The 20708-nt window shown below is 37.9% G+C and overlaps 1 protein-coding gene across 4 annotated transcripts; it reads left to right on the forward strand.

Annotated features, from left to right (window-relative positions):
• Nucleotides 1-59: 59 nt before the first annotated feature.
• trip10a (thyroid hormone receptor interactor 10a) lies at nt 60-20415 on the forward strand. Of its 4 annotated transcripts, XM_028041862.1 has the most exons (16): nt 60-411; nt 4558-4673; nt 5193-5249; nt 5496-5643; nt 7314-7376; nt 8977-9081; nt 9178-9306; nt 9891-10037; nt 10137-10322; nt 15780-15944; nt 16212-16235; nt 16813-16922; nt 17149-17281; nt 17414-17502; nt 17592-17725; nt 19110-20415. In XM_028041862.1, the coding sequence occupies exons 1-16, from the start codon at nt 388-390 to the stop codon at nt 19259-19261; spliced, it is 1782 nt and encodes a 593-aa protein (XP_027897663.1). In that variant the 5' UTR covers nt 60-387; the 3' UTR covers nt 19262-20415. The 4 variants fall into 4 exon arrangements, with proteins under 4 accessions (XP_027897663.1, XP_027897664.1, XP_027897666.1 ...); XM_028041863.1 differs by lacking the exon at nt 16212-16235; XM_028041865.1 differs by lacking the exon at nt 15780-15944.
• The last annotated feature ends 293 nt before the right edge of the window (nt 20416-20708 follow it).

Here is a 20708-nt window from a genome sequence, read left to right on the forward strand (position 1 = left end):
CCAAGCCCTCAGGATGTAACGCAATTTCCAGGCCCGGTGGGTTTTATGAGGGTGCTGGCCCTTTAAGGCAGCTCACTAACTCTGGGATTTGGGAGTGACGCGGATACGAGAGCTACTTTGTCCCTCTGTTTCCTTCGCTATGAAAAATATTTGGACTTATTAGAACAACGGCTACCAGCGAAAGTTGATTGATTTATTTATGAAGCCGATTTACACGTATTGTTAAGAAAAAGCGCCAGTGGATCGCCCTGGTGTTTACTTGGTGACTGATCAAGTCGGGATTGTGTTTGTTTGCGGGCCGTCCGTCCTCCAAGCTGCTGCTGCTGCGGCGGCTGGGATAACTTTGGAAGAAGTTCTTTGTATTCAGGAAACAGTTTGGCAAAGAACATGGACTGGGGCACGGAACTTTGGGTGAGTCCACCGTGAGAAGAAATCTAGCCAGGGTGATGCATTGTTGTTCTGCACGCTGACGAAGTTGCAGAGGAACAAAGTTTGGCAAATCGGTTTAACTTTTTTTTCCCTTTTTTTTTTTTTGCAAAACGAAGCACATATGAGCGTTGCCTGTTTTTAAATTGCAGATTTCAATACAGACACCTTCTCCATATTAGACTTTAGTAATTTAAGTGATAGGACATATGAGGTCGTGTTCACTGTTCAGGCAAAAGTATGGAGATTGATTTAATGCAGCGTCAATACTCAATTTGTTCTGCATGCGGGTACTTCAGCTGTACGAGGGTTGTGTCTTTTCTTCTCTGTTTACATTTTGCCACGCTTGGCTTCCATAGAGATGAAATCGTCTGCTGTGATGTAACTTGACAACAATGGCTCATCACTGATAAAGCGCATCTACCTGAGTGGCGTGCTTGCTGCTTCCACAAAGCATTGATTTCTGTGTTCTGAACGCACATAGAAGAGCCCCGTGCAAGATTAAGACCAAATCAAGGCAGCACAGCCTTGTCGTGGACATTAAGCTATTTTCTTGGAAGCAGAAGTGAAAGGATTGGCACTGTCCTGAACCTTAACTAAACAAGCTTTGCCACTTGTATATTCTCAGAGAACCTAATGTGTAAAGTGGAGCATTGCAAAGAGGAGGGAAAGGAGGTTTTGGCCTCATTACTCTCTCCCCCTGGGTATGTACTCTGTCTCTCTTTTTTTTTTTTTCATCCTATGCAATGGTGCAACAGCCTAATTAGTTTTGCCCTACTTGGAAAAATTCAGGGAAGCTGCTTTTAGAATGAATTCTACACATAATAATTAAAGGTACAGTTTAATATTCCATGGACATGTGGGAAAAAATATTTAACCTCTGATCATTTTTGTGTGTTTGGGCCCAACCTGGCCCGCCAAATCATTCACATTCCTGTTTGCATAATTGGTTTAGTTAATGTTTGGCTGCAGAGTCAAAGCGCAGGCCGGTTCAGCTCTTTGGCATCTGTTCTTCTGATTGTTGTTAATCCTGTGGCTATTTTAAGCTACTGGTTGGTGCAGTGCAAGACTGCAGGTTCTGGGCTTTAGTTGGGATACTGAGTTCAGTTCCCGTTGATCAGGTCTAGCAAAGCCCCATGTCCCTAATTTTCTGCAGGAATGAATGATTCAGGACTGAAACGTTTGTGGAACTTTTATAGGAAAGCGGCACATCCTGGGTGGCTCCTTCCAGCGTTGAATGACTTCAAAGGAAGTTGGATACGTTCTTTGGATTCAGATATGGAGGCGTTTGAGCACCTGTTGCTAACTGTTGTAGCTTTCTTATTCTAAAAAAATATATGTTAAAAGGGCTGTGTAAAGTTGCTATATAACTGCTTCTGATTTATGAAAATGATCAGAGCTCTAACAGCCTAAATAAAGACCCTTTAAAGCAAATTTTGACTGTGGCTTTAGGGCGATAATAAAAGGCAATAAATAGTCTGACCAGTGCTGCGGCTTCACAGGACACCGATTTATATACACATAATTTTCAGCGTTTTAAAATTGCTTGCATTTCTAAATATAGCAATAGTATTTTGAATGAAGTGGGTATAATTAAATATTCCTTCTCAAGATAGGGTAGATCCAATTTCCTTCAGTTTTTAGTTTTTGTTAGAAAAATGGTGCAACCACAGTTGCTGCATCCCTCCATGTTATATTAGAGAATGTCCAGGACTTTACTTGTAGATCAAACTAAGGCTACTTTCATTGTTTGGAGTCCTTTGAAATGTTTTGAGAATGCTGTTTATGCTGTTGGGGCCAAAGAAAGGGGTGGAAAACATCCAGGAAAACTGCTGTTTTCTGCCATAATGTGAAAAGTGTACAAGAAACAAAGCCTCCCTTTGTCGTACCCTGAGATAAACAGTGTTAGAATATTGGTTAAAACTTACATTTGCAGATATGTATGTGGGATTACAAAGTGCCAAATCATTTAGTGGTAGAATTGGCAAATGAATTTAGAACACGTGACAAAAAGAACCCAGATTGGAGCTTCTCAATCACAGGCATTAGGATAAAGGGTTTTATCTTGATGTTCAAGTGCCCATTTATTTATCTGAGATCGCCTGAATGTGATAATTCTTGCAACTTTTGTTTGTATTGTGAAGCTGTTTTTTTTTTATCGTGTGTGTGTGTGACGCTGTGAAAATGCAGAAACTGAACAGGGTTTAAGATCTGGAGCCTACTGCACACATCCAATCTGCTGAGGCAGTTTCAAACCTTCCTCTTCGTTTCTAATGTGCAATACTGTTGTGCAAACTGAAAACCAATCCAAAAACCCAATATGCAAATAATATACTAAGTCATGCAAAATGTTTGTGGCAGGAGCTACGCGTAGCACACAACTTTTTATCTGCACTTTCATGTTATGGTGAAATGAAAGTCGTATGAACTCTTGGGATATTATGCATATTTATCCACGCAAGTATCAAATTACAACACCATAAAGCAGATTAAATGAACCCAAGCAGCTTATTTAAAAAAAATATGACAATTTCTCCTTTTTTTCCCACCATGAGAATATTTATTTGCAAATGTGAGAAAACATGAGTATGTTTCTAGCATTATTTGATAATTTGACAGGAAAATTAGGGCCACACACCTGTTCAGTTTGACTCGCATCTGTCATTATATCCCCCATATAAGACATGGAGGTGGGAGTAACATTATTTGAACATGTTCTTGTAGCCTGTTGTGTTGCATTTCACTGAATACTCTCACACAGGTCATTCCAACTGTTGCTTTATATGCACAAAGGAAATGTTTATGGAAAGTGGTTGTATTTCCTAATACAAAAGAAACTGTCAAGATTTGGAAAGTTCTTACCTAAAATGTAAAGCTTCTGAAGTTTATCCAAAGCAAAAATCTCAACAATGAGAAAGGTTTTAGTTTCACTTATTTCTGTGTGGAAAGAAAAAGTTATCTTGGTTTTAATTCTCACAGATCATCGGTGCTTATATCTAGGTTCACCATAACTTAGATATTCATCAGTACATAATTTTATGTGCATGCCTTATGGAGTAAAGTTCAAATGTGCTTTACATATATAAACACTGTAAGAAAAAACAGAAAAGGAAATGAAAGAATCAAATTACTTCTACAAAAAGTTTCCTTATAAATGGACAACTTGTCTTGTCTCTATGCTGCTGTAACTGCGAAATAATTTCCCTGCTGGGATGAATAAAGTCATTCTATTCTATTCTATTATGTCTTGCGTTTTATTAATCCATTTTGTAATTAGCTTTAGAATCCTGCAACTATTTTGCGTTTGCTAATAATAATTAACAGCAACAGTTTTTCGTTTTGTAACAATCATATGCTATAAAGGTTCATTTAAGGTGAGTACTAAAATGAAAAAAAAAAAGCTAAGTTTTGAAAAAGAGTTTTATCAATTAAAGACTTTGCAGGAAGAACACAGGAATGCCTTTTTTGTTGGTATTTCAGAGCTCTAATTGCTAAGCAGATTGCAGGCCTCCTTAACTCGGTCCTGCGATTAGCTCTGCTGTGTCATTTGAGCTCCATCTCTTTTCTTTTTCTTGAAGAGCTTAAAAGGTGCTGAGGAACAAGGCTCAACATGTAAGGAATCCCTTTTTCACAGACCCCAAGTTCAACCTAAAAGTCAGCTGCAGGGTTAGTCAAAGACTTGGAGAACTCTTTTTTTTTTCTCTCCCTTTTCTTTGCATAGTGTGGGAAGACTACAATTTCTCAACACTTCAAACTGACTTGTCTCAGCTTGAAGGTGTCAGAGCATCACTTACCAAAAGGCAAAGAAGAGACAGAGGTAGGGATAAAAAAAAAAGAAATATTCAATTCAATTCTTCCATCTTGTATGATGGAGGAATTTAATTTCTTCTGTAAATAGCAAAAAAGTAAATTAAATCATTTCTTGGTGGAATTTTGGAGACTGACATGTTTTCCACATGTGAAGAGCGATCCGACATTCAGGAGAACGCACGTTGGGTTCAGCTTATTGCCTCCCGTTCTAGATTCTTCTAGGTGCTCTAAATCTTGGAGAAACATCACAGCTGTGGCCTGGAGGTCAACTCAACTTCGAGGCTTTCTTTTCCTTATTTGTCTTCCTGCTCCTTCCCTTAGGATCAGTGTGACATCATAGAGAAGCACACGCAGTCTGGCCTGGAGCTGGTGGAGAAGTATGTGAAGTTTGTGAAGGAAAGGACCGAGATCGAGCAAAGCTATGCCAAACAACTGAGGTAGGCCTTTTAGACCAACTCGCATTCTTGGGTTCAGCTCAAAGCATCTTGTGTTTGTGTTTGAATGTTTGCATGTTGGAAGGTTGTTTATGAAATGCTCATTGGTCTTATGACTGCTCTGGGACAGATTCTAGTTTGTCTCTGAAACACTAGCCCAATTCTCCAGCTGCTGCATGCTTTCTGCCTCTCGTCTCTCTCTCCCTCTCCTTATCCTATTCGCTTTTTCACCCAGTTGTTTCCCCGCACACACAAGCCCACATCTGTTGTACTGCTGAGCTCTGCTGGAGAGGAGAGGAAGTGGGAGCAGACTGGCACATGATATAGTGGATGTGGTCAGAGAGTGAAAGCAGGAAGAGCGAGAATTTAAATTGGTTCATAATCTGTAGTTTTTATTACAGTTGTGTTAAATACCCTCCAAAAAACAAATTGCAATTTTTGCATAGGAGTTTCTTCTTTTATCGGATGTTTCCCGTTTAATTTGTTGAATAATTAGGTTTCACTTTATGTCCACATCCATAGGAATCTTTCAAAGAAATATAACCAAAAACGAAGCAACAAAGATGAGCCAGACTGCAGGTGAGCAGCTGCTTTGTTTCAAAGTCTTTATTCTTTCTAAAGTTAAAACTTTCTGTTACTATAGTTACTCATGAGGTTGTTTTGAGCCGACGCTGGTGACATTTTAAATTCCCTGAGAAGGAAACAGGAATAAGGAAGTCACAAGCTCCTTATCATAACTTAGCTTGGTGCAGAATTTTTGTGTAATTATCACTTTATCAGCGGCCCTCATCTCTCCACCCTTTCCTTTCTCCTACTAAATGGCAGGCTGTCCAGCTACCAGTCTTTTGTGGACATCCTGAATGAGATGAACGACTATGCGGGGCAGAGGGAGCTAATTGCTGAGAACATGATCATGAACATTTGCATTGATCTCACCAAGTACCTGCAGGAACTCAAGCAGGAGCGAAAGACGGTGAGCTTGATGTGGAGCATCAAGAATGCACTGATTTTTAGCCACTTAAGACATGCAGTGGATATAAAAAGACTTACACGGCCTGACAGTGCAATTTTTGTAAGGTGAAAGACTGAGACAAAGTATAATCTCGAAGTGTTTTCTTACAGCAGCGTGATGTTTATTGTGTACAATTCAGCTGAAAAATTTGAAAGAAAAAATCAGATGTAATTATAATTAATGTATTCACTCTTGGGTTTAATTCCCAGCTCGGGTATTGTAGCATTAAATTAGCATTTTGTTTCAACCGTGCATGTGGTTTGTTTTTTGGCTACTCCTGTGTCTTCCCAATATCCATAAAGATGCTTCTTTGGTTCATTTGCGTCTATTGATTGCACCTTGGATTAAATTTCTATTTTCCTCCATATCGGATTGTTTACTTTGAATGAAAAGGCTTCTGTCTGCAACTCTGCTTCTCAGTCCAGACACAGAGAATGCAGATAATTGTTGTCACATGTAAAACACAACCAGTACAAAGCAGAGGTTCCTGCAGCTCCTTCAGCGTTACTGTCAGGTTTCCATTGTGCCTTTCTATTAACTATCGTAAATGTTTTAGTTAAATAATAGTAGGTCCATAATTTCTCCAATTATCAGTGGCTATCTGTACTGTCCTAATATTTATAGGGCTAATGTTATGATTTGTTTTTGGTATCCTTCTCCTGACTGATACCTTTTTAATCCCTAAAGGTTTTGCTAAATGTATCAAATGCCTGGAAAATTCTAGTTGAGCAGCTGAACTTTATTCAGTTGTGATCAGTTTCTCCATAATGAATTGCTGCTGAGAACTCAATACGAGTCACTTGTCTTTTCAAAAGGAGCTTCATTAAGGTACTAAGGGTGTACATACATATACAACCAGGTAACTACAGAGTTACCTGGTTGCTTTTTGTGTTTGTTTTTCAGTTGGGTTTTACTAACTGCCATTAAAGTTAGAAAATGTTTTTAAATAATTTATTGATTTCTATTTTCTTATAAGAACTAGTGGATGTTTGTTGCAGTCGTAAGTAATTGAATAGAGTATTCACCTGCACACACACCGTCTCCTACAGCCCAGATTTTTTAGCCGTAATATTTGTATGAGCGACTTTCATTTTGTACAGTTTTGCAAGTTGTCACATTGCTTTAACCAGATGTACAAGCTCTTCTCAAAGTTAAACAGTGCTGTTTACTATACACTAGCATACGGGTGTGTGAGTGCATCACCATATTAAGAAATGGTTTAAGAAAATACCAAATGTGGGGTTTTTTTGTTTTTGTTTTTAGTCTTGTACAGGAATAGTACGAGGAAGAAATAGAAAAAGTAGATGTTTGCAGATTTCATTGCTTCAGCAGGAAAGAAGCTTAAGTGTCTCTTGAGGGACGTCTGGTCTGTGCCGTGGTGTTTCGTTTCTCAGTGAGAAACATGCTGTCTTTGTCATGTTGGACTGCAAAGTACAGCCACATTCAGACACTCACCGAAGACGCCTCCAACAGACACACTGGTATTTGTTTTCTTGTCTGTTTTGCTGTGTGGCTCTTTGAGGTCATTGTTTATTCTGTGCTCTCCTCCACATTTCTCTCCCTCTCTCTTTCTCTCTCTCTTGCTCTCTCTCACTCTCTATCTCTTTCTCTATTTTTATAAATGTCTGCAGTATCTATTGGAGGCCAAGAAGGCCCAGCAGAGTTTGGAGAGCACCTACAAGCAGCTCGACAATGTAAGTCTAGTTTTACTACTGAAAAATCTTCTTACTCATGCCTTGATGGACTCAAGGTTGAATACACTAGAAACACAATCGGGTGAGTGGCTGCGAAAGCAGTTGAGTTAGGCAGGTGAGTTTTGTTTATAGTCAAAATAGATAGAAAAAGTTGGAAGCAACCTTATTTTAAACTCCTTTTACCCTTACAATCAATCCTAACCCTATGAATTAGTCACCATCTCCGGTAATCAATCTTTTAATTTGAATAACTTGATTCGCCAATGGAGGAGAGGGCGAAATCTCAGTTTACAATTTTTTAACATTAAATCACTGGTGTCACAGTTTTTGGCACCCGTGCTGTAGCTACTCTTTACAATCCCGTTTTGCCAGTCGGACAGCTATTGGTTTTCTCTTATAACATTTTACAATATTGGAGCAAATAAAGAGAGGAATGTTTGGCCATTCCTCTTTGCACAGTCTCTAAATCATTCAGTTCTGGGACTTGCTCTTCCCTTCCAGTCACCTCACCATGCCAAACACATTTGGCAATCTTTTCTAGACAGATTTTATGGCCACATATTGTCAGTTTTCTAGCAAAGGCCACCAGGTTTTAATTTAAAATCTTTTGGTATTCCAAAGAGTTTGTCCTGGACACCAACAAGGTTTTCAGTAAATTATTAGCGGTGTATATTTGCATTCAATATGTTAGTTAATTATTTAAGTACTGTGCATTCAAGCTTGCTATTGCTGTAATATATTTGGTGAAATTTGTTGCTATTGCTGTAATATATTTGGCGATGTTTATTGTTTAATTCAACACAAAAGGTTTTGGAAGGTAAAGGAGTAAGAAACTACACATAAGTTGTTCCTTAACCAAAATGGTAGATGTCGGCTAGAAGAAATTTTCTTTATTAAACCTTCTTCATGCTTCACCATACGATCACATTTTGGACAATTTAATGCTCCCAAACAGTTTGGGGATGACGTATTCCTGTTTTAACATGACTCTACAGGACACAAAGCCACATCTGTAAAGATCCAAATGAGTGAGTTTGGTGTGGAAGAATTTGACTGGCTGGCTCAGTTGTGACCTGAAATCGATAGAAAATCTGTTCGGGGGATTTTGAGTGGAGATTGTGAGCCAGCCGGCCACGTCCAACATCAGTGTCTGACCTCACAAATTTGTAAAGAATGAAAACTGAACGCTTTTTCAGAAGATTTTAGAATGAACATTAACCTCATGAATTAAGAATAGGATGTTGCTGAAGCAAATAAATATGTGAGAGTGGGTGAGAAAATGGTAACATGCCAGTATATTAGAGCTGTAGTTTCATTTATTACCAAAAGCAATCCTCAAAAGCCATTTATGGCCTGCGTTGCTGCAATTGAGGAATAATAGCTGGTGAATTACTGACAGTATCCAGTTGGCTCCAAATTCAACCCATTTCCATCTAATACACTGATCAAAGAATTGAATTTAGAGCCAATTAACTACAATCTAAATAGATCCTAATTATGAAAAGGCACAATACAGTTCAATACAGTTACTTCTGACAAGCAGGTAGATGTGATCACACCTTAGTAGAGAAAGTAAATTGTTTGTTTTTCTCCCATCTAGAGTAAAAAGCGCTTTGAGAGAGAATGGAGAGAAGCAGAGCGCGCAGCACAGTATGCAGAGAAAACGGATCAAGACATCAATGCCACAAAAGCTGATGTTGAAAAAGTAAGAACTACTGTAGAATACTCACCGGAGAAAAAAACCACTTGGGATGATTCAGGTTGCACTTTTTAACCTGCCTGCTTCATCTGTGGTTTTTAGGCTAAGCAGCAGGCGCATATGAGAGCACGCGTAGCTGAGGACTGCAAGAATGACTACGCTGCTCAGCTTCAAAAGTACAACAAAGAGCAGAGCCAGTTCTATTTTAATGACATGCCACTTATTTTCAATGTAAGTGAACCTGCTGCATCCCACAAACCTGCCACCAGTGGCCCTGTGGGTTCTGGCATCACAATGATGTGATGAGAATTGATTTGGTATCCAGATCTTAGAAAATATGTAGCTTAATTACACTTGTAACAGACAATTACATCAAACCGTACTGCTAACTTTGGAGTGCTTTGTTGAACATTTTACATTTTTATCTGAGTTCTGCAAAACACACTGTCTGAACTCAAAAAATAAATGCAATGAGGGAAAAAAACAAAAAACGTGTTTTCATCATCTGTGGTCCCAGAAACAAGTCTTATTTGTATGAAAGCCTATGAGAAAGGTGGTCCATCTGTCATTAATTTGTCATTTTATAAAGATTTTCAAAGATTGCAATCACTATTTTTTAAGTTATTTGATGGCATTCAAGGTTCCTTCAACCATTGATTGTGAGATCTTGATCTCCCATATAATGATAAGACTGGGAGCATCACAAATCTCAACTTTAGGCCTTAAAATAGGAGTGATGTCATTGTGTACCACTACACACATCTTTCTTCATTTCAAGTAATGGCTGTTTATGTCAACTGTCTTGTTCTTTCTAGAAATTGCAGGATTTGGATGAGAGGCGAATACGAAAGTTGGGACATGGCTACATCTTGTTCTCAGACACAGAAAAGAATGTGATGCCCATCATTGGCAAGTGCTTGGAAGGGATTACTAAAGCTGGCACCAATGTCAATGAGAAAAATGTGAGTTGGTTTCAGACACTGAACATTTAATTCTGCCGAACAGAGCCATGCAATAGTTATTTCTTCGGAAAGTATTATTAATAACTGTGTTTATTGCAGGACACCATGGTTATAATAGAGCAGAATAAGTCTGGATTTGAGCGTCCTGGAGACATAGAGTTTGAAGACTACAGCCAGGGTATTAACCGAGCCTCTTCTGACAGCAGCCTCGGTACACCTAAAGGCCCCCTGGACCTTCTGGGGAAGAACAAGAGTAAAAACTTTTGGCTTTTCAAGAGGAATAAGGTAGGACGTTTTCTCGTTACAGTCCGACATTGATATGAACTGACTTTGACAGTTATTTGAATGAGTTTTCTATTCCCCTCAACCGGTGATTTTAAAAATGTATCTTTTACAGATACCCAACTCCATGATAAATTCCTCTTCTTAAGTGATTGCTTTGATGGTTTGTTTTGTCAGTGAAACTTTGTTTTTCTGTGAAATAAATATGCCTGAGAAGAATTTAAAGTTTTACAAAGATGTCAAAAGAAAATCAGACTTTTATTGTAAACTTTCACAGATACAAAGTTGATGACTTGCCATGCTTCAGGTTCCCACAGAATCACTGAATTTGTAGGAACACAAAGATTATAAATGCATAGTTGTAGTGCTTTGTTTTTATACCTCAAACTGATGGCTTACAACAAATTCAACTTTTTCACAGCTACAGATTTTTCTGTTTTGCTCAACAATGTTGAATCTCATTTCAGAACCAGTATGACATTTGTACAGATGCTCTGCAGCATTTTAGATCAATTTAAATCTTCTCTTTGTTGATATCTGCTTTCGATTTGCTGTACTTTTCTAAATTTGTGAGTTTGTTGTCCTTGTGGATGATGAAGGGTTTGAGTCCACTTGTCTAGTTTTCTTTTGTTTTCTGACATTTACCAAAAAAGCCGTGAAACCTCATTGCTATGTCATCTCTTGTTTTCTCATTTACTCACCACACATTATGTGTGCTGCATAGTTCCTTCGTTCCCTGCAGGATTTATAGTTGATATGTTGTAGTTTGCTGCTCCAGATTTGTTCTCAGTTTTGCTTTACCATTTTCTGTGTTGTGGATTTATGCTCTGGCTTCTGGATTGACTGCTTTGTCAGCAGTCTGTGTTTGTGTGAGTTAATGAAACCTCTTTGCCTCAGTTGCCTACCAGTGTTTAGGCAGCTTGGTGTTGTTTGGGTTATTAAAGTGGATTGCTTTTCATTGAGCACTGTAAGAGCTTCTCAAAACTTTTCACATTTATATTATATTATATTAAGACTTCAAACCATATTGCTGTTTTCTTTTGAAAGACCAAGAGAAAATATTTCATAATTGTGAAGTTGAAGGAAAATGATAAACAAATTTTCTTTTTTCCCCCCAAAATCCAGTGTGCATATTTATTTATTCAGCTACTTTTTATCCAATAAAAAAAATGTTTAAGTGGCATCCACCAAGTAATTGGGTATTTATGTGAAGCTCTTATTGGTTTGTTAGAAATAAGTGAACAAACAAACTGCATCATGAAGATCATAAAACATACCAGAGAGCTGATGAATGAAGTTTTAGAGAAAATTAATCACCGTTTCTGTCCAGATTTTATTTACATAGCACTTTCCGCAGGTTATTAACCACGAAGTGCTTTACAATTAAAGGAAGCATAAAAACACAGATTCAAAAGAAGAAGAAAGCCATTAGAGGCTTCCTCTTCAGTTTGCCACAAGCCATAAAGGTGCATCCATGCAAATTGTTAGAGGATGGAAAACATCATACACTATTGCTATAATAAAACATGGTGGTGATAGCATCATGTTGGGGGATGCTATTCTTTAGCAGACAGGAAAATTGGTCAGTGTTAAATTGGACGATGGAAGAGGTTAATATGGGGTAATCACTAAAGGGAACGTGTTAGAGCCTGCAAAAGACTTGCGACTGTGGAACGAGGTTCCGAAAGCATATTGCTGTATTAGAATGGCCCAGTCAAAGTCCTGCTCTAAAGAATTTGTGATAAGACTTCAAAATTGATGTTCACAGAAATTCTACATCCAGTCTGACAGAAATTGACAGAGCAAATAAGAATTGGCACCAAACTCGGTCAAACACACAATATTTCACAAGAAGTTTGAATAGAGAGAACGAGAGATAAAAACAGGAGGTAAAAAATAGATATGCAGTTCATGTATTCTTTGCTTCCACTTCACAAATGTACTACATTATTCTGGTTTATCAAAAAAACCCTAATAAACTAATAAATAGTTTGAGGTTTTGATGTGTATAAATACTTTTGCTAGGCTCTGTTTTTTTACATGGATTATGCATAATTATGCAGAAGTAATTAATCATTTCAGTCACTGTAGTTCACTTCTGTCACTATGAAAAGGGCCAAATTTATAATGAAGCATAACAGGAATTTTTAGTAACGCTTTAGAGGTTTAACATGCAGAAAAACAGCAGCTGCACTACTTCCCTCTCACCTTCCCCTTTTTCTACAGAAACCAAGTTTGAAAGAAATGGTTGAGAGGGAAAAAGGTGAATGTTTAGTCCGTTTTATCGTCTGATGCTCATATCTTTCTAGAAATGGATATGTGAGAGCTGCAATGTGAGATTCGCAGCGTAACGCTTAGTGTTAAGGGCAGTGAAATCTTCTTTGTTACAAATCTTCTTTGTTACAAATTTGTTACAAATCTTCTTTGTTACAAATCTTCTTTGTTAGTTTGTACCTGAGTTGTTGCTGTTTCCTTTGTTTGACGAATAAAATTACAGATTTCACACTTTAGACTCTGAAGCTACTCACATTTTATGAGTTTTACCTTCATTTTTTGAGGTGGTAAATGTAATTGCTTGTTGTCTTTGCAAATAGAAGCCCTTTCAACATATCCACAAACATTAATGTTACAGGCATTTGTTGTTTCACAGAAAAACAAATTGTTTTCTCAGGTTTCAACTCTTGGGTCAGAGTGTCCACTAGGAACAATAATTAACAAGATTAAAATGTTAATGTTGCTATTTTAGAATAATAGTTGACTTCTTGCTTGGCAGAACCAGGAAATCCCCCTAATAGCATTTGCGGTAAACCTGTAGTTATGGCAACACATGAAAAACATACCAACAATGTGAATATTTTCTCTATTCTAAAGCTCAGTATATTAATGCATGAGCCTCTTTCGTCTCATTTTATATACACTCCAGCACTTCTAGAAAAGACCTTTTGCATGATCCTGTCCCTGGCTGTGAGTGAATAAACCTTGACCCTCCAAATACACACAGACACGTACACGTATCTCTGCATCCTGGCTTCCAATAGGTCAACTTGCAGTCAGCATTTTGCTGTGCTTGTGGTTTCATGAACACGGGACCCAAACTACATAGAATTTTCCTCCCGGGCCTCCACAAACACACTGCCTCTATTATTCTGCCCAGAACCTGGCACTATGTGCATCACAACAAATTCTTTGTGCCAACATAAGAATGACACTGAGTTAAGATGGAGAAACTCAAATTGTTAAACAAATTGTTGCTCCGTTAGTATCTGTTTGGAGCATAGAGTACTTTACACAGCTACGAAACTATAAGCAACTTTAATATCCCACACTGGTGCTATGGTTGGCCTACTTCTATCCAGTTAATAGTCCCCTCCTCCAGTCCCAAAACTAAATGATCTCTTCCTCCTTCCCTGCAGTGTTCTGCTTGGTCAGCACCTCTTCTTCTCTCTGCATGTCTTAGTGGCTGTGCTCAGCTGTGCACTCTTCCTGTTCTGTGTACGTGTGCGACGCAGAGCTCTGTGTCATCAGTCATGCTCTCCTAATTAGACCTTAGAAGTGTGAATAGAAAACTGGGTGTACTGGTTCAAGTAGCTCGTGGTTTATGTCTGGCCCTTAAGCAGTCCTATTAACTACGTTCCTGTAGTTAGAGCTCCATAACTCTAAGAAATGTAGCCCCAAAGTAGCAGACATTCACATAATAACAGTCCTGTACTTCTGGATCTCTGTGTTTACACACGGGATCTTGTTGCAGGGCAGTTTAGCCCGTCTGCATTGAAGACTTGAAGCCATCAGCCTGCTGTGTAATTTAGCTAATGGACCCCACCCCACCACCTTTCAGCATAGATGTAGATGTTTGTAGTTCACTCCCGCCATGTTGTCAATTTACCCTCGCTCTAATAAAGGCCATTTGCCCTGCCTCAAAAATCTATATCCACTGTTGGTAATTAAGCCAGCTATTTATATCAACTGCACTGGTTTACAAGCTGGTTTTATTTATGTAGGTCAGCTTCTGGAGTCTGCAGCACATGTACAAGTTTTTCTCACACTGAATCCCGATAGTTAAATGTTTACTTTTACAGTATTGATGATCGATGCACGACAAAATGTACAGCCTTGTAAACTCTGAGCAATCTGCTATGAAAATAAACAAGTGTAAGCTGCTCAATCATGAAAAGGCAATTTGGTAAAATGCTATAAAGAGATGAGTGGAAGGCTGTAAAACAAGAGAGCTGCTAATTTTGAAATCTGAAGCAATACAGATGTTTAGTCTTGGTGGCCTGCCCCATGATCCTCACTGAGTCTTACGCTGCCCTTCAACTTTTACCTGAGTTTTGTTGTAAGTGTTGGGCTGTTGTAGCACCAGTGTGGAGGCTATGGCTGGTTTCTTACTGTGATGTTTTTGTGCTTCCGGTCATTCCATGCAAGTTCACGCAACTCTCCAAATCTGTACTTACTGCTAGAAAACTTAATTGTTCTTAGATTCAAATAGTATAATAAAAATGTGTAGTTTCATCCCCGTTTTTCGATTGGTTTTAGTAAAAGACAAATTTACAGAAATTCAGTACATCTTATCAAATATCCGATTAATAACAATTTTTGTTGACTTTTTTGGACAGCAAAAAGGCTGTTTGTTTTACTTTTACTGGGTGTTTCGTATCATGAAAGCCAACAGTTTAAAGTATTTTTTTCTAATACAGTATAGTCATAGCTTAGAACTTTAAGGGAATGTTGCTTTATAATTCCAAATATCAGGATGTTACTTTTGGGTGTTTTTACAGCAATTTATTTCTGTTGTTCAAGAAAATAGTAGAAAAAATTGGAAACGTATACCGATTGGCAAATTTTAAGTTTGCTTACAGGTACAAAATAGAAGCAGGAAAGAACGAATTTTTGCATTTAGGAACACAATGCAACAATTTACCAAATACAAATTTGGCAAATGGATTTTAGTAACCAGGATCTCAAAAGAGTAGCTTTTGAATACTGCAGAGCAAGTTGTACAAACATGACCAAACTCTCAAAGATTAGCATAAAGAAGAGTCCATCAGCATCTCATTAATTAGTTAATTAATTAATAAACTTTCAAACTTTACAGATCCAGTCAACTTTTTTTAAGTGTCTATAATTTACATGATTGTTTATCCTGCTAAAATGATTGCGAATTGGCATGGAATGTCCTGTTTGATTTGAGCCAAAGATGTATCTTTGTGCTTTCATGCTCTTTAGGCTCGTTGCTGGGTTTGTGTTGTCCTTCCAGGCATTGTGGTGCGCTTTAACGTGTTGACGGTGTCTATTTCTTTCCTTTGTCACCATGTTTTTTTTTGTTTGTTTTGTTTTTTGTCCTCTCTGTCCCCTCCCATATCTCTGTTATCCTCATCCTCCCCCGCCCCCTTTTTTATACCGTCTTATGCCTGCACACCTCATTTTCGGGTGGCGGTACGTTTGGTCTTACCCGACCCCCAGCTCTCCTCCTCCACACTCACTCCTTTCTCCACACCCCCCGCCCCTTCACCTCCTAACGGAGCCCCTTCCCCCAAGTTTGGCCGGGACCCACTGTCGTACTGTTTGAAGGAGATCAATAAGACAGTCAAACCCAGAATCTCTTCCTTCCGGACACTCAGGAGATCGGTGAGTGACAAGAGGAGATGATTCGGGTGCAAGGCCACCAACACTTCTAGTGACATAGACATTATTCTCTGCTCTTTGCCTCTCCAAAACCTTCTTCATCATTATCAAAGTTAAGGCATGCATCCTAAAGCATGCTCTTTGTATATGGATTAAGATATTTCTGACATAATGCAACCATCTTTTGAGGTTACCTAAGCAGGTAAACAGTTAAAGTTACTGTAAAGTTTTTTTTTACTGGAAATGTGCTGTTTCTCTTTCTCCCCTCAGAAATTTACCCCAGACAGGATCATGGTAGGGTAACAATGTCATCAAAAATGGTGTGGGGGTCTAAGTTTTTTAACTCATAAATAATTGGACACTTTTTCTTTACAACGTCTCTTGTGTAAATTTACGATGTTATTCCTCAACAACAAGAACAAAAAATCTTCTAATGCATTTGTACTTATGACCTTTGGTGTTGTATTGAAAAGGTGCCCATCTGGTGGAGGAAAAGTGACACTTGTTAGTTCAGGATGAAACTTGTCAATCAAGAATCCAGTTTGCAATTTGTTTACTTTTGTGTCTCACCTCTTTCAATCAAAGTTTAGTTTTTTTAAATACATATATAGCTTTTTTGGGGTCTAAAAACCACATAATTGTTGCTAGTTTGTAATTGTTGGTAAATGTGAATTGACTTTGTGTTCGGCTCTCTAGTGAGCTAATTTATCTAAAAGATCTAAATAAGCGATCTAAACTTTGAGCTGATTGCAAAGGGCGTACTTTCTCACTTGTCTGGTTCTTTAGTCACGGTGACGGCATGTTTATGAAGGTGACAAATATGAGTCTGAGTTCAGCGCTAACCCACCCTTCCTGTGACGACTTCTTGCAGCCTACAGTGACGGAGGACTTCGGCCATCTCCCCCCGGAGCAGCGCAGGAAGAGGTTACAGCATAAATTAGAGGAAATTTCTAAAGAGCTGCAAAAGGAAGCAGATCAGAGGTGTGTGTGCATGCACATGACAGCTTCCTGCCCATTCGTAGCAATCTCTGTTAGAACCTCTCTACTGGAAGCATAGATACAATATTCATGCAGTGTAAACAAGTCTGTCTGAGTTTGAGTGAATTGTTTACCCACCCGTGAGCTGTAGGGGATCAAAATTTCACCGAAAGTCACTTTGCTTCTTCTCCTCCCTTGTTCCTGTCTTCTTCCTTGTTTTCCTTTGCAGCGAAGCGCTCGGAAAGATGAAAGATGTTTATGAGAAAAATCCTCAAATGGGAGATCCAGCTAGTCTTGCAACCCAGATCAGTCAGACATCTCAGAATATAGAGAGGCTCAGAGGAGAACTGAACAAGTATGAGGTAATTCTCCACACTGTTCTTTATTCATAAGACGAGGGCCTCGTTTCATTATAATTTAGGACCCTGGGTTATGTCACAGTGTTTCAGTCATGCAGATAAAGCTGACAAGATTAAACATGTTTCTGTTATCAGACTTGGCTGTCTGAAGCAGGTGTTCGGGGGGACACACTACGATACAGAGCTCACTCATTTAACAATAACGGAGCTCATGAAGTTCTTAGGTAGGCTGATTTTCTTCCTTTAGAGATGCATTTAAAACAAAGTGTCTTCTCTTTGTTTCTAAAAGACGGATTTTCTTTTTGCTTTCCAGTCCTGATGGTGCACATTCAGATGAAAGCACTCCCGATCCCTCTCAAGCTATTTATGCTGAGTTTGATGATGACTTTGAGGATGAAGAGCCAGCGGCGCCCATCGGGAAATGCACAGCAATGTATAACTTCCCTGGTATGTCTTTTTTCATTTAATTCAAAATATGTTATTTTTAATTAATTTCTGAGTCATTTCTGTTTGGTATGATTTAATTTATTTTTTTTAATTTCAATTTGGGTTTTTTTATTATAAAATAAATATTAGACTGGGGTAAAATGTGCTCATTTTTTAAACTTGGACAAAATAGCTTGCTGGAATGTTGGCCCAATCCTAAAAGTATTGGTGTAACTGAGTTAGGTTTTTAGGCCACTTTGTCACCTTTTTAGCTCTACCCACAAACAATCTGTGGGAATGAGATCACCAGTCCAAAACTTTCACTTTTTTTGTCCGAAAAGCAACTTAAACCTAAAGTAAACATTTTTCACATGAAGTTCCTTTTTTTATGTCTTATATTTTGTAGAATGCACCAGTACTTCCTTCAACAAAAGAAACTCAAAAGGATGCTGACACTTCCATATTTGGTTTCCCCTTTTCCTCCAGGTGTAGCAGTGATACTTACATTCACCTCTGTGTAGGGCTTGTTTCACTGTGGATACTGACATTCCCTTATCAGATACAGCCAACATCTTTTGCTTTTGATGAGCACATTTTGCTCCAAAACATATTCATCTCTGAGACACAGAATTAGTTTTCTACCTGTATGATATGACTGGTCATTCCCATGGTGTTTTATCTTGCAGGCATGTAATTAAACAGATGAATGTAAATGAATTTGAATGATTTTCTTCTAAGGTTGAATTGGAGAATTGTGGAGATTCACAGCCGTCTCCCTGATATCTCATCTTATTTCTTTGGATTTTTCATGATGTCACAAAAGAAAAGCTGTGTGTTTGACATTTTGCACAAATTATTTATACTGAAATATGTATATAGCACATTTAGAGTCAGCTCAGAATAACCTCAGCCACTCTTACTTTAAACTTTTTCCAAAAAGGAGTGTTTTAAGTTTAGTGTTAAAAGTAGACAAGGTTTCTGCCTTATGGGCAAAAACTAGGAATTGGTTTCTCAGCAGATAAACCCAGTAACTTAAAGATCTAATATATGGTCTATATATATATATATATATATATATATATATATATATATATATATATATATACACACAGTGTCAGAGGATCATTAGTGACTTTCAGTGGAGCTGTAATGAGATCTGAAACCTGACTAGCTTTTCAAACAGGTAATCACTGTGTAAATGTTCACACAATTGATTTATCTGTAAATGTCTGATTTTGAAGAAAGTAGTGGAGGAAAAAAACACACTTCAAGATATTCTTGGTCTGATTTCATATTAGCTGGTGAGTGAGTGGAGGAAAAAAGAAAAAAAATATATACACTGTATGTAAATCTCTGATTTGATATAGCTGCTATCACATTACAAAGTTATTGTTTTGCATTTCAGGTGCCAGTGAAGGGACCATTTCGATGCAGGAAGGGGAAGTGCTGGCTGTAGTGGAAGAGGACAAAGGAGACGGCTGGACCCGTGTCCGAAGACACAATGGAGATGAAGGCTACATACCTACATCTTATGTCACCATCACATTAAACAAATGAGCGAGAAAGAGACATTCAGGTTCCATTTTTAACATCATTTCCTCCACATGTTGGAACAATCATGATGAAGCCAGGTCAGAAATGGGTGAGACCATCCAAAAGTGCTTTGATATGTTTTTAAATGTTTTTTTGTTTTTTTTTATCCTTGGCATACTGTAAATTCGCAGTAGAGTTCTCACTCACATTTTGGAGCAGATAGTTCTTATTAACACCTGTGTTGGTTAGGAGAATGTTTTTTCTGTTTGTTTTTTTTTGTGTGAAAAACTGAGCTGTTACCTTTGCCAACCCCTCATGCTGCAGAGTCCATATTATGTATTACCTCTTTCATTTTTCATTTGCCTCAAGAGTGTCAGTTTTGATTTGTAATGCCACTTGAGTGTTCCCACTCAAGATTTTGGTGCAAGAATGTTTCACCTTTAACTTTACAACAATTAGTGCTCTGTTACAGTGAAGCATACACACAAAAAACTATATACAAACTGTTAAATGTTAAGACAATCACATCCATATCATCATTTAATTCCAGATATTTATCAGTAGCAAAGAAAATACAGCAGATGTCATTTTCTTACAACAGCTGATAGAAACCTGCTGCTGTTTTATTTTTATTAGATATTGTACTAGAGATAATTTATTACAAGTGTGTATGAATAAAAATGTTTATATTTGGAGAAAAACAAGCTCTTTGTATTTAGGATGTTCGGATGTTGCTATTTTTTCCTCCTTGCACAAAGTGTGGGACGGAGTGTAGCCACAAAAGGGAGGAAATATTGCACACACTAAATATGTTACATTGAGAATATTGTATTTATATAATATATATATTTTAGCAATCACAACACCACTATTGTCTTATTAGCATTTTTAACTATTCAAATAAAGGTTGTTTTATTGCAAGAGAAAGCAGCAAGTTTTGAAGTTTGTTGCTTATGATGTTACATAAAAGTTCACAAGATTTTTTTCCTGTAGTGCAGATTACTACCTTTCTGCTTAATACTTATTTGTCTTTGGTGCCTTTCTGGTTAAAGCATTGTGTATATACCTTTTGAGCTAATTTGTCCTTTTTTCGATACTTAATAATTGTAAAGCACATTTCAACAGTAGAAGTCATTATGTTCACTTTAAACTTGAAAAATAAACTAGTGAAACATGTACCATCAGTGTAAAGTATGTTGCTTACAGCGGCTTGCAAAACAACTCAAACTCCCTCTAACATTTTCCAAGTTTTATCATGCTTTCCTAGTATTTTTGAAACATGACTTTCCAATAACCCTACATCTGGTTTCATCCATCACATTTGACCAGCTGCTCTCAGTGTTTTACAAAAGCATCCCCACAGCATGATGCTGCCACCACTAGGTTTCACTAGGGAGGTGGCGATTTGAGGTTTTTATGATCTCCTGTGACCAGAGTACTCTTTTCCACACGTTTCCTGGTTTGCTTGTGA

This window comes from Xiphophorus couchianus, chromosome 16 (assembly GCF_001444195.1).
Source record: "Xiphophorus couchianus chromosome 16, X_couchianus-1.0, whole genome shotgun sequence".
NCBI classification, from domain to species: domain Eukaryota; kingdom Metazoa; phylum Chordata; class Actinopteri; order Cyprinodontiformes; family Poeciliidae; genus Xiphophorus; species Xiphophorus couchianus.

Coding starts and splice junctions, on each gene's coding strand:
- trip10a (XM_028041862.1), top strand. CDS start 388: ATGGACTGGGGCACGGAACTTTGG. Junction 7,377..8,976: donor CCTACAAGCAGCTCGACAAT/GTAAGTCTAGTT, acceptor TCTCCCATCTAG/AGTAAAAAGCGCTTTGAGAG. Junction 15,945..16,211: donor TCCGGACACTCAGGAGATCG/GTGAGTGACAAG, acceptor TTCTCCCCTCAG/AAATTTACCCCAGACAGGAT.